Source organism: Vombatus ursinus, unplaced genomic scaffold, assembly GCF_900497805.2.
Source record: "Vombatus ursinus unplaced genomic scaffold, bare-nosed wombat genome assembly UNPS02010548.1, whole genome shotgun sequence".
NCBI classification, from domain to species: Eukaryota; Metazoa; Chordata; class Mammalia; order Diprotodontia; family Vombatidae; genus Vombatus; species Vombatus ursinus.
Window position 1 is genome coordinate 15873452 of NW_020950326.1, and position 24168 is coordinate 15897619.

The following is a 24168-nucleotide window of genomic DNA, read 5'->3' on the forward strand; positions in this document are numbered from 1 at the left end:
AAACTCCTGAGAGGTCATTGCTGCATAAATTTAAATTATGCAAATATAAAATCTTAATTAGTAATAAGTTAACTGAAATTCTTTTACCACCCTCAGCTTTAAGGAAAAAAGTGACAAGTAACAGAACAACAAGCTGATATTTGGAATTTAGTAAAAAGAAAAAGAAAGTAACTTCCTTGGAGTGCTCAGCGCTCATTGAACCTCTCTGCCTAGGGCTGGTACAGAGATAATGGCTATTCAGGACAATGCAGGTGAGCCCAGGAAGATCCTCAGTCAGCAAAGAAGACAAAATCAGTCCTGGTCATTAGACTGGACTGTCTGAAGTGGGAAAGGAGACTCAGATCATTTTCAGCAACAGGGTTAAACCAGAAAGAAGTTTCAAGTTCACTTTTCATTACCCCCAGAATTCAATAAACCATTCTAACAGTTGACATTTATTTATTTATTTAGCTGACACTTTACATATGTAGGGTGTCCCCAAAGGTATCAAAGCTTAAAACCACACTTGATTGTTTGGAATACCAATATTATATCATTCAAGCCTCCCAACAACTCTATGAAGGAGGTACTGTAAGTATTGTTTCCGTTTCATACGTAAAGGAACTTGGGCTCAGAAAGTTTATGTGATTGGCCTATGAAGATATGAGTTATAGATTATAGATTTAGAGCTATATAGAAGGAACCTTAGATGCTATTAAATCCAATCCCATTATTTTATAGATGAAGAAAGTGAAGCACGGAGAGATGTGCTTATCTCAGGGTCACACAGAAATGGGCGGGATTTGAACTGAGGTCTCCTTAACACTCAGGCTAGCATTCTGTCTACTATGTGATGGTGCTTCTAAATGTCTCCTGCTCCCAGCTGACAGTCTCTATTCAAGGCCATGTCAGGGTACCATGGTAGTTAGACACTGTAGCAATTGGACCCTGCCTAGAAAGATGAATATCTATCTGCCAGTATAAGCCAGACCACCCTTTGTATTCAAAGCTCTCCCCACTTCCATCTCCCAACAGTAAGATGTGTATCCTAAATCATGTCTCCATTAATGCAGATGAACTGCATTTAGCCATCAATACTCTCTCTTTCACTCAGATCCAATGATATTTAGGAGATGACTGGTCATGGGTCAGTCTGTGGCCAAGGTTAGAGGTCATTATGTGGCCATAGAACAACTTAAGTTCTTATGGAACTCAAACCTATAACTTATTATCATTGTTGTTATTAATAATAACATTTATATAGCACTTCAAAATTTGTAAAGCATTTGATACAGATTATCTCATTTGATCTTCAACAACACTGTGAGGTAGGGGCTATTATTATTTCCATTTTACAGGTAAGGAAACTGAGGCTAAAAGAAGTTTTGTAACTTGCTTAGCATCACCAGCTGAGTAGCTATATCTGAGGAAAGATTTGAGCTCAGGTCTTCTTTTCCTAGCTTTTTTTGTTGCATGCCCAATTCATTGATTTCTTCTTTCTCTATTTTATTCATGTAAGCATTTAGAGATATAAAATTTCCCCTAAGAACTGCTTTGGCTGCATCCCTTAAGTTTTGGTATGTTGTCGCATTATTGTCATTCTCTTGGATGAAGTTGTTGACTATTTCTATGATTTGTTGTTTGACCCACTCATTCTTTAGGATTAGATTATTTAGTTTCCAATTAATTTTTAGTCTATCTTTTCATGGCCCTTTATTACATGTAATTTTTATTGCATCATGATCTCAAAAGGATGCATTTAATATTTCTGCCTTTCTGCAATGGATTTTGAAGTTTTTATGCCCTAGTATATGGTCAATTTTTGTGTAGGTGCCATGTACCACTGAGAAAAAGGTATATTCCTTTCTATTCCCATTCAATTTTCTACAGAGGTCTACATGCCTAACTTTTCTAAAATTCTATTCACCTCCTTAACTTCTTTCTAGTTTATTTTGTGGTTAGATTTATCTAGTTCTGAGAGGGGGAGGTTGAGGTCCCCCACTAATATAGTTTTGCTATTTCTTCCTATAACTTGCTTAACTTCTTCTCTAAGAATTTGGATGCTATACCACTTGGTGTATATATGTTTATGATTGAGATTACTTCATTGTCTATGGCAGCATTTCTTAAACTGTGACTTGGCGACAGTAAAAGGTTTCTGAATGTTTATTGACCAAAAATTAATTAAAAAATCAAATGAATAATGAATCTGAGGTGTTTCTGGCAGCATTTGCTGGCTTTGCAGTGTTGCATGGCACAACTTAACTGCAGCCTTGGTTCTGAATACAAAGCATCTGCACTTTGCACTGTACTTACCTTCAGGCCATGCAATGCTAACTAACACTGCTGAAGGGAAAATAGGGTCATGAGTGGAAAAAGTTTAAGAAAACCTGGTCTGTGGCACCTTTTAGCAGGATGTAGTTTCCTTCCTTATCTCCTTTAATTAGATCTATTTTTTGCTTTTGCTTTGTCTGAGATCAGGATTGCTACCCCTGCTTTTTTTACTTCAATTGAAGCATAATATATTCTGCTCCAGCCTTTTACCTTTATTCCGTGTGTATCTCTCTGCTTCAAATGTGTTTCTTGGAAACAATATATTTTAGGATTATGGTTTTTAATCCACTCTGCTGCTTCCGTTTTATGGGAGAGTTTATCCCATTCACATTCACAGTTATGGTTACTAATCGTGTCTTTCTCTCCAACCTATTCCCTCCCCTCCTTAAGCTTTTCTCTCTCCTTTCTCCCTTTTCCTTCTCACTAATGTTTTGCTTCTGACCACCACCTCCCTCAATCTGTCCTCCCTGTATCAGCCCCCCTTCCTTTTCTTTCCCCTTTCCACTCCTACTTCCTATAAGTTGAGATAGATTTTTCTTTCCCCAACTGAGTAGATATGTTATTCCCTCTTTGGAGCTCAGATCTTCTTGATTCCAAGGCCAGTGCTCTACCCACTGTGCCACCTAGCTGTCTCCAGCCCACTGTACTAATTGGGAGCGATGGTTTGCATATTAAACTTCATGTACACCTTCCAGAGCCTCCACTTCCACTTTCCTACTCCACCAAAGTCTACAAATTCCCCTTTTCCTTCACTGCCTCCCACCCATCCTGAAGTACATGGGAGACTACCCATCCAAGCAGGCCAGGGATCCCATGGAGCTCACTGATCAGATCTTTGCAGCTGCCATCCAGGAGGCCATATTGAGAGATGAAGTATACTGCCAGATCATGAAGCAACTGACGAACAACACTAACAGGTAGGTTAACAAAAAATTAGCTAAGAAAAATTTTTTTAAAAAGATCACAGAGCCCAAGTTAAAAAAAAATTCTGTCTTACTGACCAGTCTGGGAATCATTTTGCATGACTATGCATATTTGTTACAAGAATTTTTTTTCTTTTTTCAATAGGGAAGGAAAGTGGGAGGCAAAAATAGATCTTTACATATATATATATATATATATATACACATACACATATTCGTGTATATCTATATATACATATATATCTCTTTCCGTGTGTATGCATATATATACATAGATGTATACATATACACATGTATATATAGTATATGTATGTGTGCATACATACATACATACATACACACACACACATATCTCACTTCTCCCTTAAAGGGTAGAAGATCAGGTTAGGTCTAAGGCTCTCCTAGTATTTAGATAACTTTCTCCATATTGTTATCTAAGGTTGATTGTGTGGGAAATATATAGTTCTTGTCCCCTGGGGCTCCCCAGGATTCAGCATTTAGTGGGATGCCCAAAGGCCCCCCTCCACCAGCTCACTCCTTATTGGCTACGATGAGTGGCAAGTGATGGCTGGTTGTTTCTTCAGCTACAGCTTAGAGCGCGGCTGGCAACTTCTCTGGCTCTGCACTGGCCTCTTCCCGCCCAGTAAAACACTGCTGCCACACACCCAGAAGTTCATCGAGTCAAGGAGGAAGAAGCAGCACATTGCACCTGATTGCAGCAGAAGGATTCAAAAGGTGATGAGGTAATTGCTCCTCCTGTCAGTCAACAGGTTTCTACTGAGTCGATATTAGATACTGTCAAAGAGAGGAGAAAAGGAGAAATTCTTGCCGTCAAGAGACTCCCATTCTAATTGGGGAAACCAAGATTCACTCACATTGGACAGTGAGAGAACAATACAGGAGGGAATACAATCAGATTATCATTTAAGTTAGAAGAGATCAGAGAAGGTCATAGTAGTGTAGGGGGGCCTTCTAGAGGAAGTGAAACTTGACCTGGGCCCTCAAGGATGGTAGGATTTGGATAAACAGAGAAAATGCGGAAGGGGCAGAGAGAGGATGGGAGAGAAAAGTCTGGCACATACGAGCAATGAGGAGACCAGACTGAAGGTCTGAATTACCTGCTTGCACCTGCTGCTTTAGAAGTTGAGGCTGTTCTCAAAGAACTAGACTGGGACGTGGGTCAAACCCATCTCTTGGTTCCTTTCCCTCCTTTTTGGCCTTACTCCCCTAATTGCTGACATCTTCCCTGCCTGGGAAGTCTTCCCTCCAAAGGCAGGCTCAGGAGAAAGGTGGTATAGCATTCTAACTCACTCTTGTTAAAGGCTTCCCCCAGCTCTGGTAAAAGGTTGGATGGGAAAGGAAATGCTTGTTGGGGTTTGAAATGAGATCTCATATAATTAAGAGATCATAATTCTGTGGATTATCTGTGGGCATCAAATATCTATCCCCTTCTAGTCCCCTGTGGTTCCAGAAAACCAGAAGTAGTCTGTGGAAGCTCAAGTAACTGTTTCTGTCTTTTTTAGATAGATATTTCTGTCTGGGTCTCCTTCTCTTCATCTCTTACCCATCTCCATCTCTGTCAGTGTCTCATTTTCTGTCTTTGTCTCACTCTCAGCCACACTCTGCCTCTCTTCTCTTCCCACCCCTCTCTGATACAACCTTTATGTCTCTTTCCCCACCATGTGTGTGTTTTCTCTATAGCACAATTTCTGTCTTTCTCTCTCTACCCCTTTCTCTCTCTTCCTCTGACTTCCCCTTTCTCCCCCTCTCCTCCCTCTTTTTCTGTTGCCTGTTTCTCCTCCCCTCATCTCGACTTTGTGTTTCTCTGAAATTGTTACCTTTTCCCTCAAGCCCTCCTTTCTTCCTAATTTCCTATTACTGTCGAGGGCACCATCATCCACCCAGTCATCCAGGCTCACAACCTTGACTGCTCACACTCTCTCATCCCCCACATCCAATCAGTTGCCAGGTCCTGTTGATTCTATGATATGTAATGTCTTTCATATAGACTCACTTATCTCTCCTGACACTGACCCTCATCACCTCATACCTGGACTATCATATGAGTCTTCTAATTGGTCTCTCTGATTCAATTTTCTTCCCCTCCTCCAGTCCATCCTCCACTCAACTGACAAAATTATTTTCCTAAAAGTCTGACTGTGCCCCCAACTATTCAATAAACTCCAGTAGCTTTCTATCATCTGCAGGATCAAATCCAAACTTTTCTATTTGTCCTTTAAAGTTCTTCATAACCTGGCCCCTTCATACCTCTCCAGTCTTCCAGTACCTAACTCTTCTCCAATGACTCTTCAATCTAGAACCTGGCTTCCTTGCCATTCCTCACACAAGACACTCTATGTCCAAACTCAAGGCATTTTTCCTGGCTGTCCCCATGCCTGGAATGCTCTTCTGCAGTATCTCAGCTTCCTGAGTGATCTGGCTTCCTTCAAGGCCCAGCTAATCCCATCTTCAACAGCAAGCTTTTCTGATCCCCCTTAATTCTCATACCTTCCCTCTGGGATTATCTCCAATTTATTCTGTGTCTATACTTGTTTGTACACAGTTGTTTTGCATGTTGTCTCTCTCATTAGACTGTAAGTTATGAGCAGAGATGTTTTTTGCCTTTCTCAGTATTCCCAGTGCTTAGCACAATGCCTGGCTCATAGTAGATGCTTAATAAATGCTTGTTGACTTTCTCCAACTCTGCTATTTGTTTTTTCCTCCCCATTTCCTTGTCTTCCCCTCTCTTACAACCTTCTGTGGTCATGAAAGTGGGGTTTAGAGAGTAGAGGATGTCTCTACTCCATCTAGATCTGAGCAGCAGCAACCCAGAGAGACCTCACTGAGGATAGAGGAGTTCCTGGGCACCAGCCAGGGCTATCTCCCCTGGGAGAATCCCTATGAGTGAATTGGGAGGGAGAAGGCCTGAGACCTGAGAGTGAAGTTAAACTATAGGCCTCCAGAGTTTTCTGGTGCTGATCCAGAGAAAGTTGGGCCCCACGGAGGTCTCCTCATCCTTTCCTAATTCAGGAAATTGACATCCTTCCTCCTCTAGCCAGAGATGATATTGTATAGACCTCCTTCATTTCAAACTATTTGGCATCAGGCTCTAGCCAGATGTACGTGTGGCACATAGCCATGAGGGCTTTACTCCAAATAGTTCTCAAAGCATCCCCTTCCCCAGTCACTGACCTGGCTCTGCTGGAAACAGTATAGTGGCCAAGTTGGGTACAGCTTCCTCTTCCAATCCTCCCCATCTCTTTAGTTTGAACTCTGAGAAAGAGAAACAATAGCACTGAGCTAAGGCTGCCTGAGGGCATCTGGTACTGTAGACAGCAGGATGAGGTCTCTAAAAATGACAGGTTAGTGGATAGATAGCCAGGAGGGGACGCGTAGAAATTGTAGCTGGAGGGATGGAGACTGAACAGAAAGAGAACTACCCTAAAGAAAAGGGTTATCAAACTCTAAAGAAAAGTGTAAACTCTCTGATCCTGGAAATTTTGGTAGGAAAAAATACACACAGATACCCCACTTGTCTCTGTCATCTGGAAGGATTTAGGAGAAGCTTGCTCAGAGACAGGAAAATGAACAAAGCAACTTAAGATGATAGGATTTAGAACTGGAAGGGACCTTAAAGTTGGACAGTTCCCTTTGTTTTATAGAAAAAGAAACTGAGACCTAGAGGGCTAATTGACTTGGTTAAAGTCACACAGGTAGTAAAAAGACAGATCTGACTCTAAAATCAAGGGCTCTCTTCACTAGACCATGCTGAAGATTTTCAGCCGTGATGCAAAGGGAATGAGATGGCTTCCAGATCCCCCCTAAAAAGAGCTAGGCCAGTACAGGGTATTTATGCATTCTAGGCAAGGACAGAAAATGGCATTGATGCCCTGGCCCTATGTGTGACTGTCCGCCAAAGGCTTTGAGTCTTCCCTGTAACACATGCAGCTTAACTCTTCCCAAAATAAATCCTCCGTGCCACAGAGAACAGAATTTCTTGGCATTGAAAATAAGCATTTCTAAACATTGATATTAAAAAAATATCCTTCACGACACCCCTCTGAGTATCCTAAGGAGCTGCCTACCTTGCCATTCCCTAGTCCTGACTTGTAGCCCTGTGACCACTGGGTCACAGTTGTTTGTTCCCTTCTAAACTGAGAGCAAGAAGGTGGTGACATCTGGGCCCAACAGACCTGACCTTGAGACAGATTCCATAAGAGCTCCCAGGCCTTCAGTGGTGCCCCTTAAATCTACAGCTGGAGGAAAACCCAGCCCAGCTGCCCTGCAATGAAATTCACTGTCCTGTGGTTGAATGAATCCTTTATTCAGGGATTGAGCTGGGAGGCCTTCCCCAGAAGCCCCGGGATGGGGAGGGCCAAGGATAGCTCCAGCCAGACAGTAACCCCAAACAGCACATTCTAGTTTTTAATCTTCTTTTGTGGGAAAAACAACACAGATGCTAGAATGCTAGCATCAGAAAGGACCTCAGAGATCACAACTCCAACTCCCTCAATTCACAGTGGAGGAAACTCAGGCCCAGAAGAATAAAGTGACTTATCGAGGGTCCTGTTGCTAGTGAGCTGGGACTTTGACTTGACTCCTGGTTCTCAGTCTGATGTGCTTTCCATCATATAATGCAGAAAGGATCGTTGGATCAGAGATTTAGATCCAGAAAGATCCTAGGAAGCCATCAAGTTCAGCCCACTCTTCTGTAAAATCTGAGGCAAAAAAAGGCAGCATGGAACACTAACAACAAACTTTGACACCTTCACAGTCTGAGCCAAAGCCTGCCCTCTACCAAAAATGAGCTCCAAAAGGTTTGGATTGAAATCTGTTTGATTTCCACATATATTTGCTACCTTTGGAACCAAACCTTCCAGCAGTCAGTCCGTCGGTCAGTCAATAAATAAGAGCAGTACTACCTGCAGACAAGCATTCACTCATTCATTCTGTGATAGAGGCCTGGTTAGTGAGAACTAGTCCTTAGGAATACCCTTTATTCCACCAGTGTTTATTCAGCATCTGTTATGTGTAACTAGGGCAGCTAGGTGGCGCAGTGGATACACCACCAGGCCTGGAGTTAGGAAAACTCATCTAGTGAATTCAAATCCTGCCTCAGGCACTTACTATCTGTGTGACCCTCCCACTGCATTTTGCCATCTCCAGTCATCCTGATCTATATTTTGCCACTCGACCCAGATGACTCTAGAGGAGAGAGTGCCCAGCCCTCTCTCACTTAAATCCAATTCACTTGCAAATCATGGCATCACCTTTCTGATGTCATGGTCCTCTTCGAGAATGAAAGACAAACAACGAAGAAAGAACCACCCTGGGCGAGTCACTTAACTCTCTTTGCCCCGGTTCCTCATCTGTAAAACGAGCTGGAGAAGAAAATGGCAAACCATTCCAGTATCTATGCCAAGAAAACCCCAAATGGGGTCACAAAGAGTCAAACACAGCTGAAGTAATTCAACAACAATTGAGGATGCAGACAAAAGTGAAACAGCCCCTGGCCTCATGGAGCATTCTATTGGAGGGAAACAACATAAACACAGATACATACAAAATAGATGCAAAGTAAATTCCACTGGGTAGAAGGACATTAGCAATTGGGGGAGTCAGGAGAGGTGGCCCTTGAGCTGAGCATCAAAGTATTTTTCAATATATTTGATGAGAGAGACGGACTACATTCCAGGAATAAGAGATAGGTAGTACAGAAGCATGGAGTCAGAAAATTGATAATAATAATTTATATTCATATAACATTTTAAGGTTTGCAAAGGGCTTTACAAATAAAATCATTTTATCCTCATGACATCTTCAGGGGGTAGATGCTATTATTTTCCCCATTTTACAAATTAGGAAACTGAGGCAAACAAAGGTTAAGTGACTTGCCAGGTTCTCATAGCTAGTAAGTGTCTTGAGGCAGGATCTATGACTCCTGGCTGCCTAGATGGAATATTATAAACGGGAGCAGCAATTTCTGTGAATCTTAGAGTACACACAAAAGAGTAATGGGTACAGAACTGTGTTTTTGTTAGTAGGGTTGGTTCACTCTCACTGTCTTCTTTCTATGACCAATAGCACACACAGACTCACTGTTGGTTAGCTAGGATTGGGGGGATAGTCCAGGGTCACTGAGCAAAACAATTTGGCCCAGTCAGGGATTGAATCTGGAATCTCAGCTTTGTTAACACTGTAACCTAACCTACTGAACTCACAAGCACAGGTACTTTCGACCCTGAGCTTGGCCACACTTTTTGTGCTGTTCTTTTCTAGGACTGGCCCCCGGAAGTATCCTCCTCACCACGTAGAAGTGGAGGCCATTCAACAAAACATCACCAAGATCTGCCACAAGGTTTACTTCCCCAATGACACAGATGAGGTGAGAGGCCCGGGCATTTTCTCCAAGTGTGGGCTTCTCCTCCAGCCTCTGTCTGGGCATGGGTCCCTGACCTTGGGACTGCCAAAGGTTGGGTGTTACTAGTGGTATGCTAGTACATATTTAACAACTGGCTCTCAGGGAGAAAAAAAATGTACCTATGATGTACTTTTAAGTTTAATCAGCATTATTAACACTTTCTCTATCACTTTCTTACATATAGACAATCAACAAAACAATAAGTCAAGGTCTGATTTGTAGCATTTGCTGATTTCTGAGGTATAAATGCTCATAATGAAAATTTAACAATCAGCTCTAAGCCAGGTATGATCTGGGGCTATCACACCCATGGCTATTACTAGTCTAACTCCTGAAGAGATGTGTACCTGAGTTTTTGAAGGATAATATCCTAGCTGACCTTCTCTGAACTAAGAGAAACCAGAAATGGTAAAGAAGAGAGAAATTCTTAAATTCACTTTTTGACCACTGGTTTTAAAAATTTTTTTCACAGATGCCTTTTGCTTTTATATCACCTTCATTTCCAAATATATCTTTTTTTTGTCCCTACCCAGGGAGCCATTTTTTGTAACAAAGAATACAAGAGAGGGGAGGTGGGCAGAGAAAGGCAAACTTAGGAGCACAAGCCTGACAGTGTATGAAGAGCTTCACATCCTGTGTGTCCCTGTGTGTAAAGGTGGGAAGGAAGTATATTTTCTCAGCTCCTCTCTGGAACCAAAGTTTCTAGCTTTATCTTCAAGGACTAGCTCTTTAAACTTCTAAGAATGTTCTCAATTAATTTCATTTAATCCTCATAACCCCACCTTATGATATAAGTAGGATGGAAAGTGATATCCTCATTTTACAGTTGAGGAAGTTGAGGCACAAAGATACCCTGCCTTGAATCAAACAGAAAATTGACAAAAGAGCCATCACTGGAACCCAGACCTAACTCTTAGTCCAATAATTTTCTTTAGCTCAAGGAGTATTGATTAATCTCTTGCTGTGTGCCTAATACCACATGGAATACCATAAGATTCAGACTTTTCCTCTACTTTATAATTTGTTGAAATAAATAAGATTGGGGGTGGATCACCTCCTGTCTCTAGCCCTGTCCTATTTTGGGGGAGAGGTCCTAGTAGAAAATGAAAGGGCCCAAGACAAAGAGACAAGTGGAAGAAAGAGAAAGAGAAAAGGCCATGGATGAGAGAAGCTGTATTTCAGGTATTTTTTACCTGTTCTAGTCTTTGAGTCTTCAAAAGATAAGGTCATAGATCAGAGCTGGAACTAACCTTTTGTTATTGTTCAGTAGTTTTAGTCATGTTCAACTGTTCTTGACCTCACTTAGAGTTTTCTTAGCAAAGATACTAGAGTGGTTTGCCATTGGCAAAAAGGGTTAAGTGACTTTCCCAGGGTCACACAGTTAGTATGTGTCTGAGGCCAGATTCAAACTCAAGAAGGTTAGTCTTCCTGATTTCAGGACCGGTGCTCTATCCACTGTGCCACTTTAAAAGTCACCTAATCTAGGCTCTGAAGCCCCAGAAGCTCCAATGACAAGTAGTAAGTAGTAGGACTAGGATTCCAACCAAAGACCTCCAATGCCAAATCTAGTGCTCTGGAAGAGCAACATAGTGAAAAGAACTCGAGACTAATCATCAGAAAACATGAGTTCTAATCCTAGCTCTAATACTCACCGACTGTGTGACCTTGGGCAAGTCTCTCCCTCTACTTAGTTTCTTCACATGTAATTTGAGGGGAATTGGACTAGATGACCTATGGTGTCCCCTCCAGTGCTAAAGAATACAAAAGATCATGAATTATAACCCTGACTTGTTTTCTTCACATCCTCACTGCAGAGAAAATACCCCAGCCTCTCTTGAGTTCCCATGGGAAGAGCAGAGGGAAAGCTCACATGTTGACAACCATTCCCTCAGTAGAGAGACTCTCCTGGTTCTTCTGCTTGGCCACTCTACCTCTTAGCCGGTGGTTGGACTTCCTCATGTTTTCCTGTCCTCCATTCCAGTCCTGCCCACATATAAGATCAGCCTTCTCCCCCGAAACTGATGGCTCTGCTTCTTTCAGATCTTTGAAGTTGGGGCCAACACGAAGGTTCAGGACCTGTGTCAGAACATCAGCACTCACCTGCAGCTGAACTCCTGGGAGGGCTGTAGCCTGTTTGTCAAGATTTCAGACAAGGTATGACAGTAACAATGGCAGCGGGCAGCGGTGGGAGGGCTTGGTGCTCAGGAGGGATGAAAAACTTAGAGTTTGGGAGAGGGGGACACCAACTTACCCTAGCTGAGCCTATAATGGAGAAGGTGACCAGTCCAGCTAATGAATGACCAAAAAAAAAAAAAAAAGACTTGAAAAAGAACATACAATGGCCAAAGGTATTTGCCAGTAATGGGGGAGTTCCAGATATATTGTCAAAATGAAAGAGGAATTTCCTGATGCTTCTGGCGGTGATGACATTGTGCTGATCACATCAAATCCTGAAATATTGGAGAGCCTCCTAAAGAAATCCATAATCACTCAAGAGTTTGGCCTATCTATACGTGAAAAACCAAATGGATGAAAAATGTCTATTGTCCAGTTGTATGTTTAGTACATATATATTGGAAACACACCTCAAATGAGCAATTATATGGGTCCATAATTTAATAGGAGGAATTGCCTATGGAAAAGTCCATCTTTTTAACATTAATGTTCTTCTAGTGATGTTGTTTGTAAGTAACTCAGTGCCACAGTCTGCAAAGGATTAAAGCTGAGAGTCCCACAAGAGGCAATGGAGAGGTGAATGGTAGCATGTTACCTAGAACAAAGTGTGAAAGAAAAGCAGTGAAAAGATATTATCAAAGAGATAGGTGACCAGAAAAGGAAGTGGACAGGTCATGTGCATCCAGTGTCCTCCATTGGTATCCATGAAATGTCAAGAAATAGAAAGATCCTCAGTACGTTGGGTTGGTCCTCATGGGAGATTCATGGAAAGAACCATGTACCATAGTTGCACAGAACAGGAAGGCACAGAGAGGTTGCTATCTGCACCACTGAAGGAAATACCCATGTCTGAGAGTTCATAGATACCTCAAAGTATTATTACTATTTTTAAAAATTATATTCAGCTGAAATCTCCCTTTCTGTGACTTGCACTCATTGCTACTAGTTTTGTCCTTTAGGGCTAACCATAGAAAGTTTAATTAGCAATCCTTCTTCTACATGACAGCTCATTAAATACTTTAAGATAGATCTATCATAAGTGCCCCCAAATTTTGTTTTCTTCAGGATAAGTTTCTTCAACAAATCCTTGAATGACATAGTTTTTAGTCTTCTCACCATTCTGCTTAACTTCCTCTGGACATGCACCACCTAGTCAATCACTGAATAAGGATTTACTAAGCACCTACCATGTGCTAGGCACCATGCTAAGTCATGACTATGCAAAGACAAAACCAAAAACAGCTCCTGCCCTCAAATAGCTTATATTCTATGGAGGAAAACCACATATATAATGTAAGTTAATACTACAATATTATCATAGCATTAACTATATGATACAGTGTTATATTTATATTATATTTAATATGGTATTATAGTTCTATATTGTATATGTATATGTGTGTATACATGCACACATATGCATATATGTATGTATATATACATGTATATGTGTAGTAAATTTACTACATGTGTAGTAAATACCAAGTGATTGAGGGGAGAGGAAAGGGAAGGAAGAGGGAAGGAAGGAAGGAAGGAAGGAAGGAAAGAAGGAAGGAAGGAAGGAAGAAAACATTTATTAAGTGCATACCATGTGCCAGGCACTGTGCTAAGTACTTCACACATCTTATCTCATTTTTTCCTCACAGCAACCCTGTGAGGTAAGTGCTATTATCATCCCCATTTTACAGTTGAGGAAACTGAGGAAGTCAGAGGTTAAGTGACTTGCCCAGAATTACAAAGCTAGTAAGTGTCTAGCTAGTAAATGTCTGAGGCTGGATTTGAACTCAAGTCTCTCTGACTCCAGGCCCTGAACTCTATCGGCTGCACTACCTACCTGCTTCCTGGATGGAAGAGAAAGTGCTAACAGTGGGGTGAATTAGGAAAAGCCTCACTCTGAGTGCAGATCAAAACTTCTTTTTTTTTTTTAACTTTGTTTTTCTAGCTGTTTTTGGCAACATGGCTAATCTGGACATTTATTTTGCATCACTTCACATGTATAATGGGTATCATATTGCTTGCTTTCTCAGTGGGTGGGAAAGGGGCCGGAGGGAGGGAGAAAATTTGGAACTCAAAAATAAAATAACGTTGGGGAAGGCCTCATGTCGGAAGTGCCTGAACTGAGCTTTGAGGGAAGTCTGAGATTTTAAGAAGTAGAGATGAGGAAAGGGTGAATCATAGGCATGAGACACACAGCCTATACAAAGGCACGGGGGATTGAGTGCTTTGTGTGAGCAGCGGCCACTAGGCCAATTTGGCTGGACCACAGTGTGGACAAAGCGGCAAAATATGGAATAAATCTGGTTGGGTAGGCTGGAGAAAATGTGACTTCCAGAACTAAACCCGATACCCTAGATGTGATTTCACTATAGAAGAGTAAGATTCAAATAATCCATTGTGGGCAACTGTCTCTTCTGCCTATGAATATTCTCGGTTCCCCTGGAAAACTCTCTTAGCCCCCAGGGCCAGGCCCAGCCTTTCTGCTCATTCCTTAGCAAGGAGCCGCTTGTGGGGCAGAGCTTTGCATTGTTCTTAGCTGCCGTCTAATCTCACATTTGCTCTTCCCCACCAGGTCATCAGCCAAAATGAAAAAGACTTCTTCTTTGATTCCTTAAGGCAGGTGTCTGACTGGATAAGAAAGACCAAGCCCACAAGAGAAGGTAAAGGGAGGAGGTGCCACCTATCCTAGGAGAGGTGGAAAGTGGAAACCACAAGATAAGAGATGTTAAATAGAATCCTTGAATCAAAAAATTTAGACTTTCAAAGGACCTTTGAGATCATCTAGTTTGATCCTCTAATTTTATTGTTTAAAAAAATAAAGGTCTCTAGAGCACAAGTGACTTTCTCAAGGTGACACAGCTAGTCACTATCAGAGCCTAGTTCCTGTCTCCCAGACCAATGTACCATGACCATTTAGGACCACAGGGGTTTTCTGGCCCAACATCCAGAGGACAGCTGGGAAACCTGTCTCTCACAACATGACTTTGGCCTTCATACAGGAGTTCCCTAGTTGCAGATTCAAGGGTGGAAGTGGCCCAGGTAGAATAAGTTTATACTATTGGAGTGTGTGGTTGTGAAGTGATCTAATCAGTGGTATATGTGAATATCTTCTGAGAGGAGGGAGAAAACACCTTTTTCCCCTTTGATTGTAGGAGTTCCTCTGAAGGCTTGGTTAGAGTAGCTGAAAAGGTATACAGGACTCCAATTGCTGAAAATAAGAGTGTTTAACCCCTCTTTCCACCTCTTAAATTGCTCTGACTAAGCCTTTGGAGGCTTTGATGGAGGTGAGTGGACAGGATAGGAACAACATTCTCTAGGGAGTCCCCTATAGCCTGCTTAAGAGACAAGACACACAGGGAGCATCTTCAGTGATCAGTCAGCATGGTTCAAGTAGGGACTGAACTAATTAACCTCTAAGGTCCCTCCCAGCTCTGTGATTCTGTGAAGATTTACTGCCCACTCACTAAATACTCAACATGTGCTAAGTGATGTGGGGGGACACATGATGTGGAAGGCTTGATCCCTGTCTTAAAGGAGTTAACAGCTTGGCGATGGAGACAAGATATACCTGCAAGCATACATACACGCATACACACTTATCTAACAACACAGGGCAGTTCTTGTTGTTCAGTAGCATCTGCTCTCCATGACCCCATTTGGGGTTTTCTTGGCAAAGATACTACAGTGTTTTGCCATTTCCTTCTCCAGTTCATTTTATAGATGAGGAAACTGAGGCAAACAGGGTTAAGTGATTTACCCAGGGTCACACAGCTAGTGTCTGAGTGTCTGAGGCTGGATTTGAACTCAGGGAGATAAGTCTTCCTGACTCCGGGCCCTGAACTCTATCCACTGCACCACCTAACTAGGGCAGTATATACTAAGTACTATATGAATGATACAGACAGGCAGTGCTTTGGGAGTTCAGGGTAGGGAGAAATCACTGTGAGCCAGGATAGTCAGGGAAGGAAATGCAAAGCTGGAGTGATGGGATTTTGAAGTTCAAAGACCTCGATTCAAATCATGGCTCTGCTACTTTCTACTTATGTGATCTTGACTAAATTACTGAATCTCCTGGGACCTTAGTTTCTTCAGCTGTAAAATGGGGAGGGGGGGCAGCTAGGTGGTGCAGTAGATGGAGTACCGGCCCTGGATTCAGAGGACCTGAATTGAAACTCGGCCTCAGACACATAATACTTACTAGCTGTGTGACCCTGGGCAAGTCACTTAACCCCATTGCCTAGCCAAAAAAAAAAAAGAAAGTAAAAAAAAAAATGGGGAGAGGGATATTGGGTTAGATGACCTCATAGATCCTTTCCATCTCTATATCTATGATTCTATGAAGGCATGACAGAGCAGGTAGAATTTGAATGATCTCAAAGTGCAACTTCAATTTTCAAACCCAAACTGATTCACATGCTTTGATTAAAAATAATAAACATAAACTGTATGGCCCTTTGGGGGCAGGGAGGAAGGAGAAATTGATATCAAAGGGATTTGAAAGGGACCATGGGTGGGGGTAGAGGGAGAGGAGGCTTGAAATGAAACCAAGTCTAAGAGGATGTAGTCCGGGAGGGAGAGGTGGCAGGTGGAGTATCATCTGAGCTGAGCCTGACTTAAATCGCTTGACCTGAGGAGGCTGTCTGCTTCAGGAAGACCTTAACCCTGTGGCTGATGGCCATGACCTTATTCACTCAGGGGCAGCAGTAACCCTGTATTACCATGTGTACTTCATGAGAAAACTCTGGTTGAATGTCTCCCCTGGGAAAGACTTGAATGCTGACACCATCCTTCACTATCATCAGGTAAAAGGGCTGCCTGTCAACTTCACTAAGGGATGGACCACTGACCCATATTATACACACACACACACACAGATATGATATATGGACCTCTGGCCCATATAGGACTCCAGGGGAGGGAGAAAGAATTATGGGCTAGGGTGATCAGGGGACACTTCAAGGAGAAGCCTAGACATCATTGATTCATTCATTTAACAAACCTTTACTAAACACAGACACTATCTTAGACTCAAGAAAAGAAGGAAGAAATGAAACTATTCAGCTAGGCTTTAAAGGATGGGTAAGATTTGGACAAGTAGAAAGAAGGCTAGGGTGGGGGTAGGGATTCTAGTTGGGAGGTTATAGTGTAAGCTGAGGTGGGAGTGAGCATGGGTGAAGTGGGGAGCCCATGGTAGATAGCAGTGGAAGATAGGGTTGGGTAGGTAGGGGCCGGATTGTGGAGGTTCTTGCATTTGAAGAGGAATTGGAATTTGATGGGGTAGGCAAAGAAGACTTCTTGGATACTCCACTACGATCAATTAAGCAGGGTGTGTTTCGTGTTATGGGATCATAGAATGATGTTGGTCAGCTCAGTAGATTGGAGGGAGGGGACAGGAAGCAGGAAACTAGATCATGCAATATTAGACTTATGGATCATCTAGTCTTATTCCATAATATTTTACATATGGAGAAACTAAGGGCAAGGGAGGTGAAGGAACTTCCCAACTACACGTAGCTAATTAATGACAAAGCTAGGACTGGAGCCCAAGAGTTGTCCTCTTCCAGGGCCTCCATCCCTATGATACACTGAGATTTGAATGGCATGTGAGTTGTAAGCCACAAAGAACTGACTTCTAAGCCAAGCAATTTAGCCATATCTTGCAATAAAAGAGGCAGAGAAGCCCACATTCACACACACACACACACACACACACACACACACACACACACACATACATGCAGTCATAGAAATGTTCACAGTTGAGCTATGATTAGCTGAAACTGTGCCTGGGGCCAATTCATTTAGGGATGGGGACAATTCAGTCTCATTCCCCATGCCAGAAGGGAGCACTATGCCAGACACTGTGCTAAAATTCTACACTCAGTAATTCATTCATTCTTCTCCAGGATCCATTTTTAAGGAACAAGTCCCCTGGGAGAAAAGACATATGAAGTCCTAACACCTGGACGTAGATGAATTTCTCAGCCATTTTTCAGGGCGAGGGAAGAAGGAGCAGTTGGAAGAGGGAAGAGAGACAGGAGAGTTCTGGAGTAGCAGCATAGTGGGGACATGAAGAGTTGCCACATGCAAATTTCTATTTACCAGTTTTGCTAAGGGGCCAGGCAATCTTCAGACATCAGTGCATTAGGAGGAAATGTTCAATTTTACTGTCTGTCTATCTTTCTATGCCAGGAACTGCCCAAATACCTGCGTGGATTCCACAAGTGCACCAGGGAGGATGCCATCCAGCTTGCAGGCCTCATTTACAAGGTCCAGTTTGACAATGACAGGTCCCAGACAGCCACTGTCTCCAGGATCCTGAAGGAATTGGTACCTGAGAACATGATCCAACTGATGTCTTCAGAGGAATGGAAAAAGGTCATCAGTCTGCCCCTAGCAGTCTCCATCCCTTCCCTAGGGTGACCATGTACTGAGTAATCTACTCACCTGGGGGACTATAGGAAAAATAAAGGGAGGGGGGACTCCAGGCCTCTTTCTTGGGGTACTTTTATTAGAATATATTTGCCCTTATTTCCCCAGTTCCATCCTTTAAGTCCCTCCCAGGTACAGGTATCCCTTGCTTTATGCAATAGACAAATTTCTGAAAAACTATCCACAAACTGATGTTTTTCTAAGTTGAATCTTATTTTCCCATTGATTAAATTCCCATTGAATTACCAGTCCGAGAGGGTTTTTCTTCATGTCTAACATCATCAAGAAGCGATGGATACTCACACCTTAGCTTTAAGCTTCCCTATACAACCCCTTTAGACACACACACACACACACACACACACACATTACTCAATCAAGTAATATTCACTCAGATTGATACAGCCCTTTAAAAGTCTATGAAACAGCAGCTAGTGCAAGTATTATTATTATTCCTATTTTATGGATGAGAACATGGAAGCTCAAAGAGGTGAGGTTAAATGACTTGCCACTAATACATGAAGCCTGGGATTTGAACACAGGACATCAAACTTCCTGTCTCCCAGTCCAGTATTCTTCCAACTGTACCATGTAGCTACTAGTCTATAGACAAATGTAATTTTAAAAATGAATAAGATTTTTTATGTCACTCTATTTGTAAATATACACCTCCCCCATTCCCTACCCAGAGATCCCCTCTTAGTAAGAAAGAATAGAAAAGAAGGAAGGAAGGGAGGGAGGAAGAAACAAAGGAAGTGAAGGGAGAAAGGAAGAAAAGGAGAAAGGAAGGAAGAGAGGGAGAAATAAGAAAGAAGGATGGAAATCTGTTCAGTAAGACTAATCAACACATCAACCAAGTCTACCAGTATTTGCAGTGCTTTATATCCATAGTCCCCCTCCTCTGCAAAGAAGGGAAAAGAGGTACATTTTCTCATCTCTTAATTCAGTCAAATTTGATTATTATAATTAATCAGCATTCATGATTTTGTTATTATTATTATAGTTTCCACTTACATTGTTGTAGGTACTGTGTATATTATTTTCCTGGTTTTACTCCCTTGCATCAATTTATACTTCTCTGAATTCTTTTTTCATCTTTCTGTAATAGTGTAATAATATTCCATTACATTTTTGTGCCATTCTCTAATTAAGAGACATCTACTTTGTTTCTAGTTCTTTGTTATTTCAAAAAGTACTGCAATGAATATACTGATGTATAGAAGGCCCTTCTCTCTATCTTTGTTCTCCTGAATGGTCAAATCTCTGGGTGAAAGGGTATGAACATAGTCACTTTTTTTAACCGTAATTCCAGATCACTTTCCAAAATGGTCAGATCAAATCAAACCACACCAAGAGTGCCTTTCTTTCCATAGACACACCACCATTTACTATTCCCATTTTTTTGGACATCTTTGTCAATTTGCTGGGTTTGAAATGAAACCCCAGAGTTGTTTTGATTTGAATTTCTCTTATTATTAGTAATTTGGAACAATCTTTCATATGGTTAATAGTTTGCAATTCTTCTTTTGAGAACTGCTATAAACACTTAAAGCATGTGGGTAGTGAACATTATCCATACTGATAGAGAAAGGAGTCACTTTTTAACTTTTTTATTCTGAATATAACACCCCCCCAAAAAAAAGACAAAATAAAATTCATTTCCATGTACTAAGTAGAACAGAAAAAGAGGATTATAGACAAAAACTCCAAGGAGAATTCACTTTTTAAAGAAACTTACAGATGGAATGAAAAAGAGTAGATATTGATGCCTGAAAAGTGAAGACTATTTGGATTGAGAGCCTGGATTTTCTGGTCAGATTTACTAACAAAGGTTAGATGTGGTCAGTCTCTCCAGTCTCCTGGAGTCCATGAAGTCAGTGCTAGTGCCCCAACATGATAGAGCATCCTTTCTAGTCCCTGCATAAGTGGCTCCCACTCACCCATGCTTATATCCCTGCACTCCCCTTCTTCCCAGAACATCTCTGCTGCTTACAGTAGGTATGAAGAGAAGACAGTGGATGAAGCCAAGGTGGCCTTCCTGAAGCTGATTTACCGGTGGCCCACCTTTGGCTCAGCCTTCTTCGAGGTGAAGGTAGGTTCTATTTCAGACCCCACCAATCCCAACTCTCCCAGTGCAGAATCCCCTTCATTTAGAAAAGAACTGGTGGATTAAGCATCTCCCCCACCTGCTAAAGCCTTTTCCTTTTCAGAAAACCTTCTTCTCTTTAGACATCTTGTAGGTCCCCAGTTATTTGCATAATGTCTCTCCCATTAGAAAGCAAGCTCCTTGAGAGCAGCCAGTGTTTTTGCCTTTTTTGTATTCCCCAAACTTAATACTGTGTCTGGTACATAGTAAGTGCTCAATCAATGCTTGTTGATTGACTGTTGATTGACCCCTATGTGCAGGGAACTATGCTAAGTAGTGGGGATATTAAGAGGATAGTAATAATGATGGTGATTCGTTTGTATAGGACTTTCCCCCCACAACAGTGAGGTAGATAGTTCAAGAATTATTAAGCCCAATTTGCTGATGCTTAAACTGGTACTCAGGGAAGTTAAGTCAATTGCCCAGAGTCACATACTACTATACTGCTAATCCGTTTAGAGCTAGAATATATAGAATATATCACTGAGAAATGATATAACCAGTCTCAGACACTAGCTGAGTGACCCTGGGCAAGTCACTTAACTCTTTTTTTCCTCAGTTTCCTCATTTGTAAAATGATCTGGAAAAGGAAATGGTAAACCACTCAAGAAAACCCCAAATGAGGTCATGGAGTTGGACACAACTGAAATGGCTTAACAATAATCTAATCCCCTAATTTTACAGATGAGGAAACTGAGGCCCTAAGAGGTTAAGTAACTTGCCTAAAGTTGAACAGGCAATATCAGAGCTGGAATCTAAACACCAGGTCTTTACTCTAAATAAAGAATTCTTTCTATGGAGCTACCTAGTCCTCAGTGAGTTTAGTCTATGACTTCTTTTAATCCTATCCAGGAAGCCTCTTTGTCCTGCAAATACACATCAGGTCTTGAGGAAGTTCTGTGCTGTGTGTGTGTGTGTGTGTGTGTGTGTGTGTGTGTGTGTGTGTGAGAGAGAGAGAGAGAGAGAGAGAATGAGAATGTGTGTGCTTATCTAAGCTTTTTCTGTGTGCCTGAGAACATGGCTGTGACCATTCTGTTCCTCTATGTAAGTGCAGGTGGGGGTACGGGGCAGGGGAGATGAAAAGGGAAATATGATTTGACATTCTTTTCTCTGGTAACTACTGGATTGTAAGTTCTCAAGAGACTAAGAGCTAGTCCCTGCCCAAGTGAGCCAGGCCAGGAGCTACAAAGCAGGACAGTGCTATTCTCAACTCCATCCCAAGTTGCCAGTTTTAATTGGTTTGGGGAAAAAATGGGTTAGGGGATGAAGTGAGGAACATCAGTAACTTCCTCTTTTCCTTCTCCATCTCTCCATTCCAGCAAAGCTCAGAGCCCACTTACCCAGAGATCATCCTCATTGCCATCAACAAGCATGGACTGCAGCTCATTCACCCCAAGACCAAGGTCAGAGAGATTATTAACCTAGCTAGGTCCTCCAATAAGACTACAGGATGACAAAGGCCTAACAATGACAACAACAACTACTGGGTCTGGGGAGGGGCGGTGGCAGGATAGCATTGCTCTCCAGGGCCCAGACTGGATACAGAACACTGTCCTTCCCCATCAAGGCACAGCGATGCCCCAGTGTTGGCAGTGGGAAGGAAGAGAAAATGGAGGGTGGACGAGAGGATAGTGGAGGGGATCCTGGTCAAGGCTCTGGACTCGGGAAAGATGCAGAGGGCACCTTATTTCATTAGCTCTCTGCAAAAGAGTTAGAATAGATAGAACTGGCTCCGTTTGATGGACTGGGATTGAGACAGATTAAACACTAGACCAAGGACACACCGTGAGCCGGCTCTCCGGACGGCCAGCCCTGAATTTTTACTTAGATTTCTTAGGCATCCCTCCACCTTGGCCCCAAACCCCTTCCTTAACCTCGGCTCCTTGAATTTCTGTCCTCTCTTCCTTACCTCTCCCTGCAGGAGCTCCTAAAAACCTACCCCTTTACAAAAATCTCCAGCTGGAGCAGTGGTAGCACCTACTTCCACCTGGTGCTTGGGAACCTCGTGAGGGGGAATCGGCTGCTGTGTGAGACGTCCCTGGTGAGCCCACCCTGGGGCTAGGCATGCAAGGGACCCCTCTGAATACCAGGGGCTCTGGAGGTGTGGGGAGGGCAAGGGAGGGCATGGGATGAGGAGTCATTGGGTTTTGTTTCCAGTAGAAGAGGAATAGGAGCAGGGAAAAGAGAGAAAATTCGAATCTACCTTGTTCTACTATGAGATCATTAACTTGGAGATATGGCTTGGAAAGGAGAAATAACCATGGGCAAAAATGTTTTGTTGTGAAACATCAAAGATCCATGACTTCTCAGGTGGCCCCAGTCATTTTTGCTTTCTCATTCATTTGCTCAGCCAACCCTTATCAAGCTCTTGCTGTGTACAAAGAACGATGTTAGGTTCTGGACTTGCAGGATGGTGCCGGCGATGGTTCTCAAAGTGTAGCTCCTCGAGACCCTTTCGTATAATAATAGCTGGTATTGATACAGCACTTTAAGGTTTACGAAGCACTTACGCATGTCATCTCATCTGATCCCCACAGCAATGCTGTGAGGTAGGTAGATGCTGTTATTATCCCCATTTTACAGATGAGAAAACTAAGGTTGAGAGAAGTTAAATGACTTGCCCAGGTCACAAAGCTAGTAAGTGTCTGAGGCAGGATTTGAACCCAGGTCTTCCTGGATACAAGTCCAGTGTTTTATCCACTGTATCACCTAGCTGCTGCGTGTCCATGTCTTATTCCTATGCTAGTCTGAAAGCCCCATTAGAACAAGGACTATATGCCTAATATACTTAATACAGTTATACTTATCAAACGCCTACTAAATGTTTATTGCATGAAAGCTCTTCCCCTTGACCACTAGGTGGCACAGTGGATAGAGAGCTAGGTCTGGAGTCAGGAAACTCTGAGCTCAAATCTGGCCTCAGACACTTAACAAGTTGTGTGGCCCTGGGCAAGTCACTTAACTGCTGTTTGCTTCAGTTTCCTCCACTGTAAAAATGAGGATAATAATAGCACCCACTTCCCAGGGTTGTTGTGAAGGTCAAATGAGATAATATTTGCAAAGCGCTTAGCACAATGCCTGGCACATAGTAGGTGCTGTATACTTATTCCTTTTCCTCCCCCTTCACAGCTCCTGGGGCTCTGTAGCGCACTCTCCCCCCTCCCCGATGGCCCACCCTGACCGTTCTGTGCCCCTTCTGTGTCTCCCAACCCAGGGCTATAAGATGGATGACCTACTGACATCCTATGTGCAGCTGCTCCTAAGCACAGTGAACAAACAGAAGAGCCTCCAAACCTTAGACTGAGGTGGGACATCGGCTGAGGTCACAACTACCCATCCACCTGCCGAATGGACAGGAACTCTCATCTCCACAGAGAAAGCCAAGGCTGCCACCTGTTTCGCCTCTCCCTTCTCCAGTTTCCTCATCCTGGAATGGACTGACCTCATCCAGAGCATTAGCTAGGAATTTCTGCACCAGGGCAAGCAACACGAAAGTGAAGCATGTCCTTAGTTTGGGATTGAGGGTGGAGGTGGAAGGAGGAATGTCAGGAGACTACCTCATGGATGATGGAAAGACATCCAGTGCCCACTTGGGTATCCAGTGGAGTCAGGTTGCTGCTGGGGAGTCACTACCCACCATCTGGTAGCGTCCTAGTGTTCAAATAGAATTCATTATCTCCCCCCCCACAACACCCAACTGTCCTCCAAATTTACCTGTTTCTCTTAAAGACATAACCATCTTTCTAGTTTCCCCAATTTAC

The 24168-nt window shown here is 42.5% G+C and overlaps 1 protein-coding gene across 1 annotated transcript in view; it reads left to right on the top strand.

The window, feature by feature from the left end:
• MYO7B (myosin VIIB) overlaps positions 1-23929 on the top strand; it is a 129007-nt gene extending 105078 nt beyond the window's left edge. The window contains exons 37-47 of the mRNA XM_027854723.1: positions 3088-3230; positions 3821-3979; positions 9516-9621; positions 11698-11811; positions 14402-14489; positions 16525-16631; positions 18022-18207; positions 20237-20353; positions 21727-21810; positions 22329-22448; positions 23622-23929. Coding sequence (XP_027710524.1) covers positions 3088-3230; positions 3821-3979; positions 9516-9621; positions 11698-11811; positions 14402-14489; positions 16525-16631; positions 18022-18207; positions 20237-20353; positions 21727-21810; positions 22329-22448; positions 23622-23711 — 1314 coding nt within the window. The 3' untranslated portion in view covers positions 23712-23929. The remainder of the gene's footprint in view (positions 1-3087; positions 3231-3820; positions 3980-9515; positions 9622-11697; positions 11812-14401; positions 14490-16524; positions 16632-18021; positions 18208-20236; positions 20354-21726; positions 21811-22328; positions 22449-23621) is intronic.
• Positions 23930-24168: the final 239 nt, after the last annotated feature.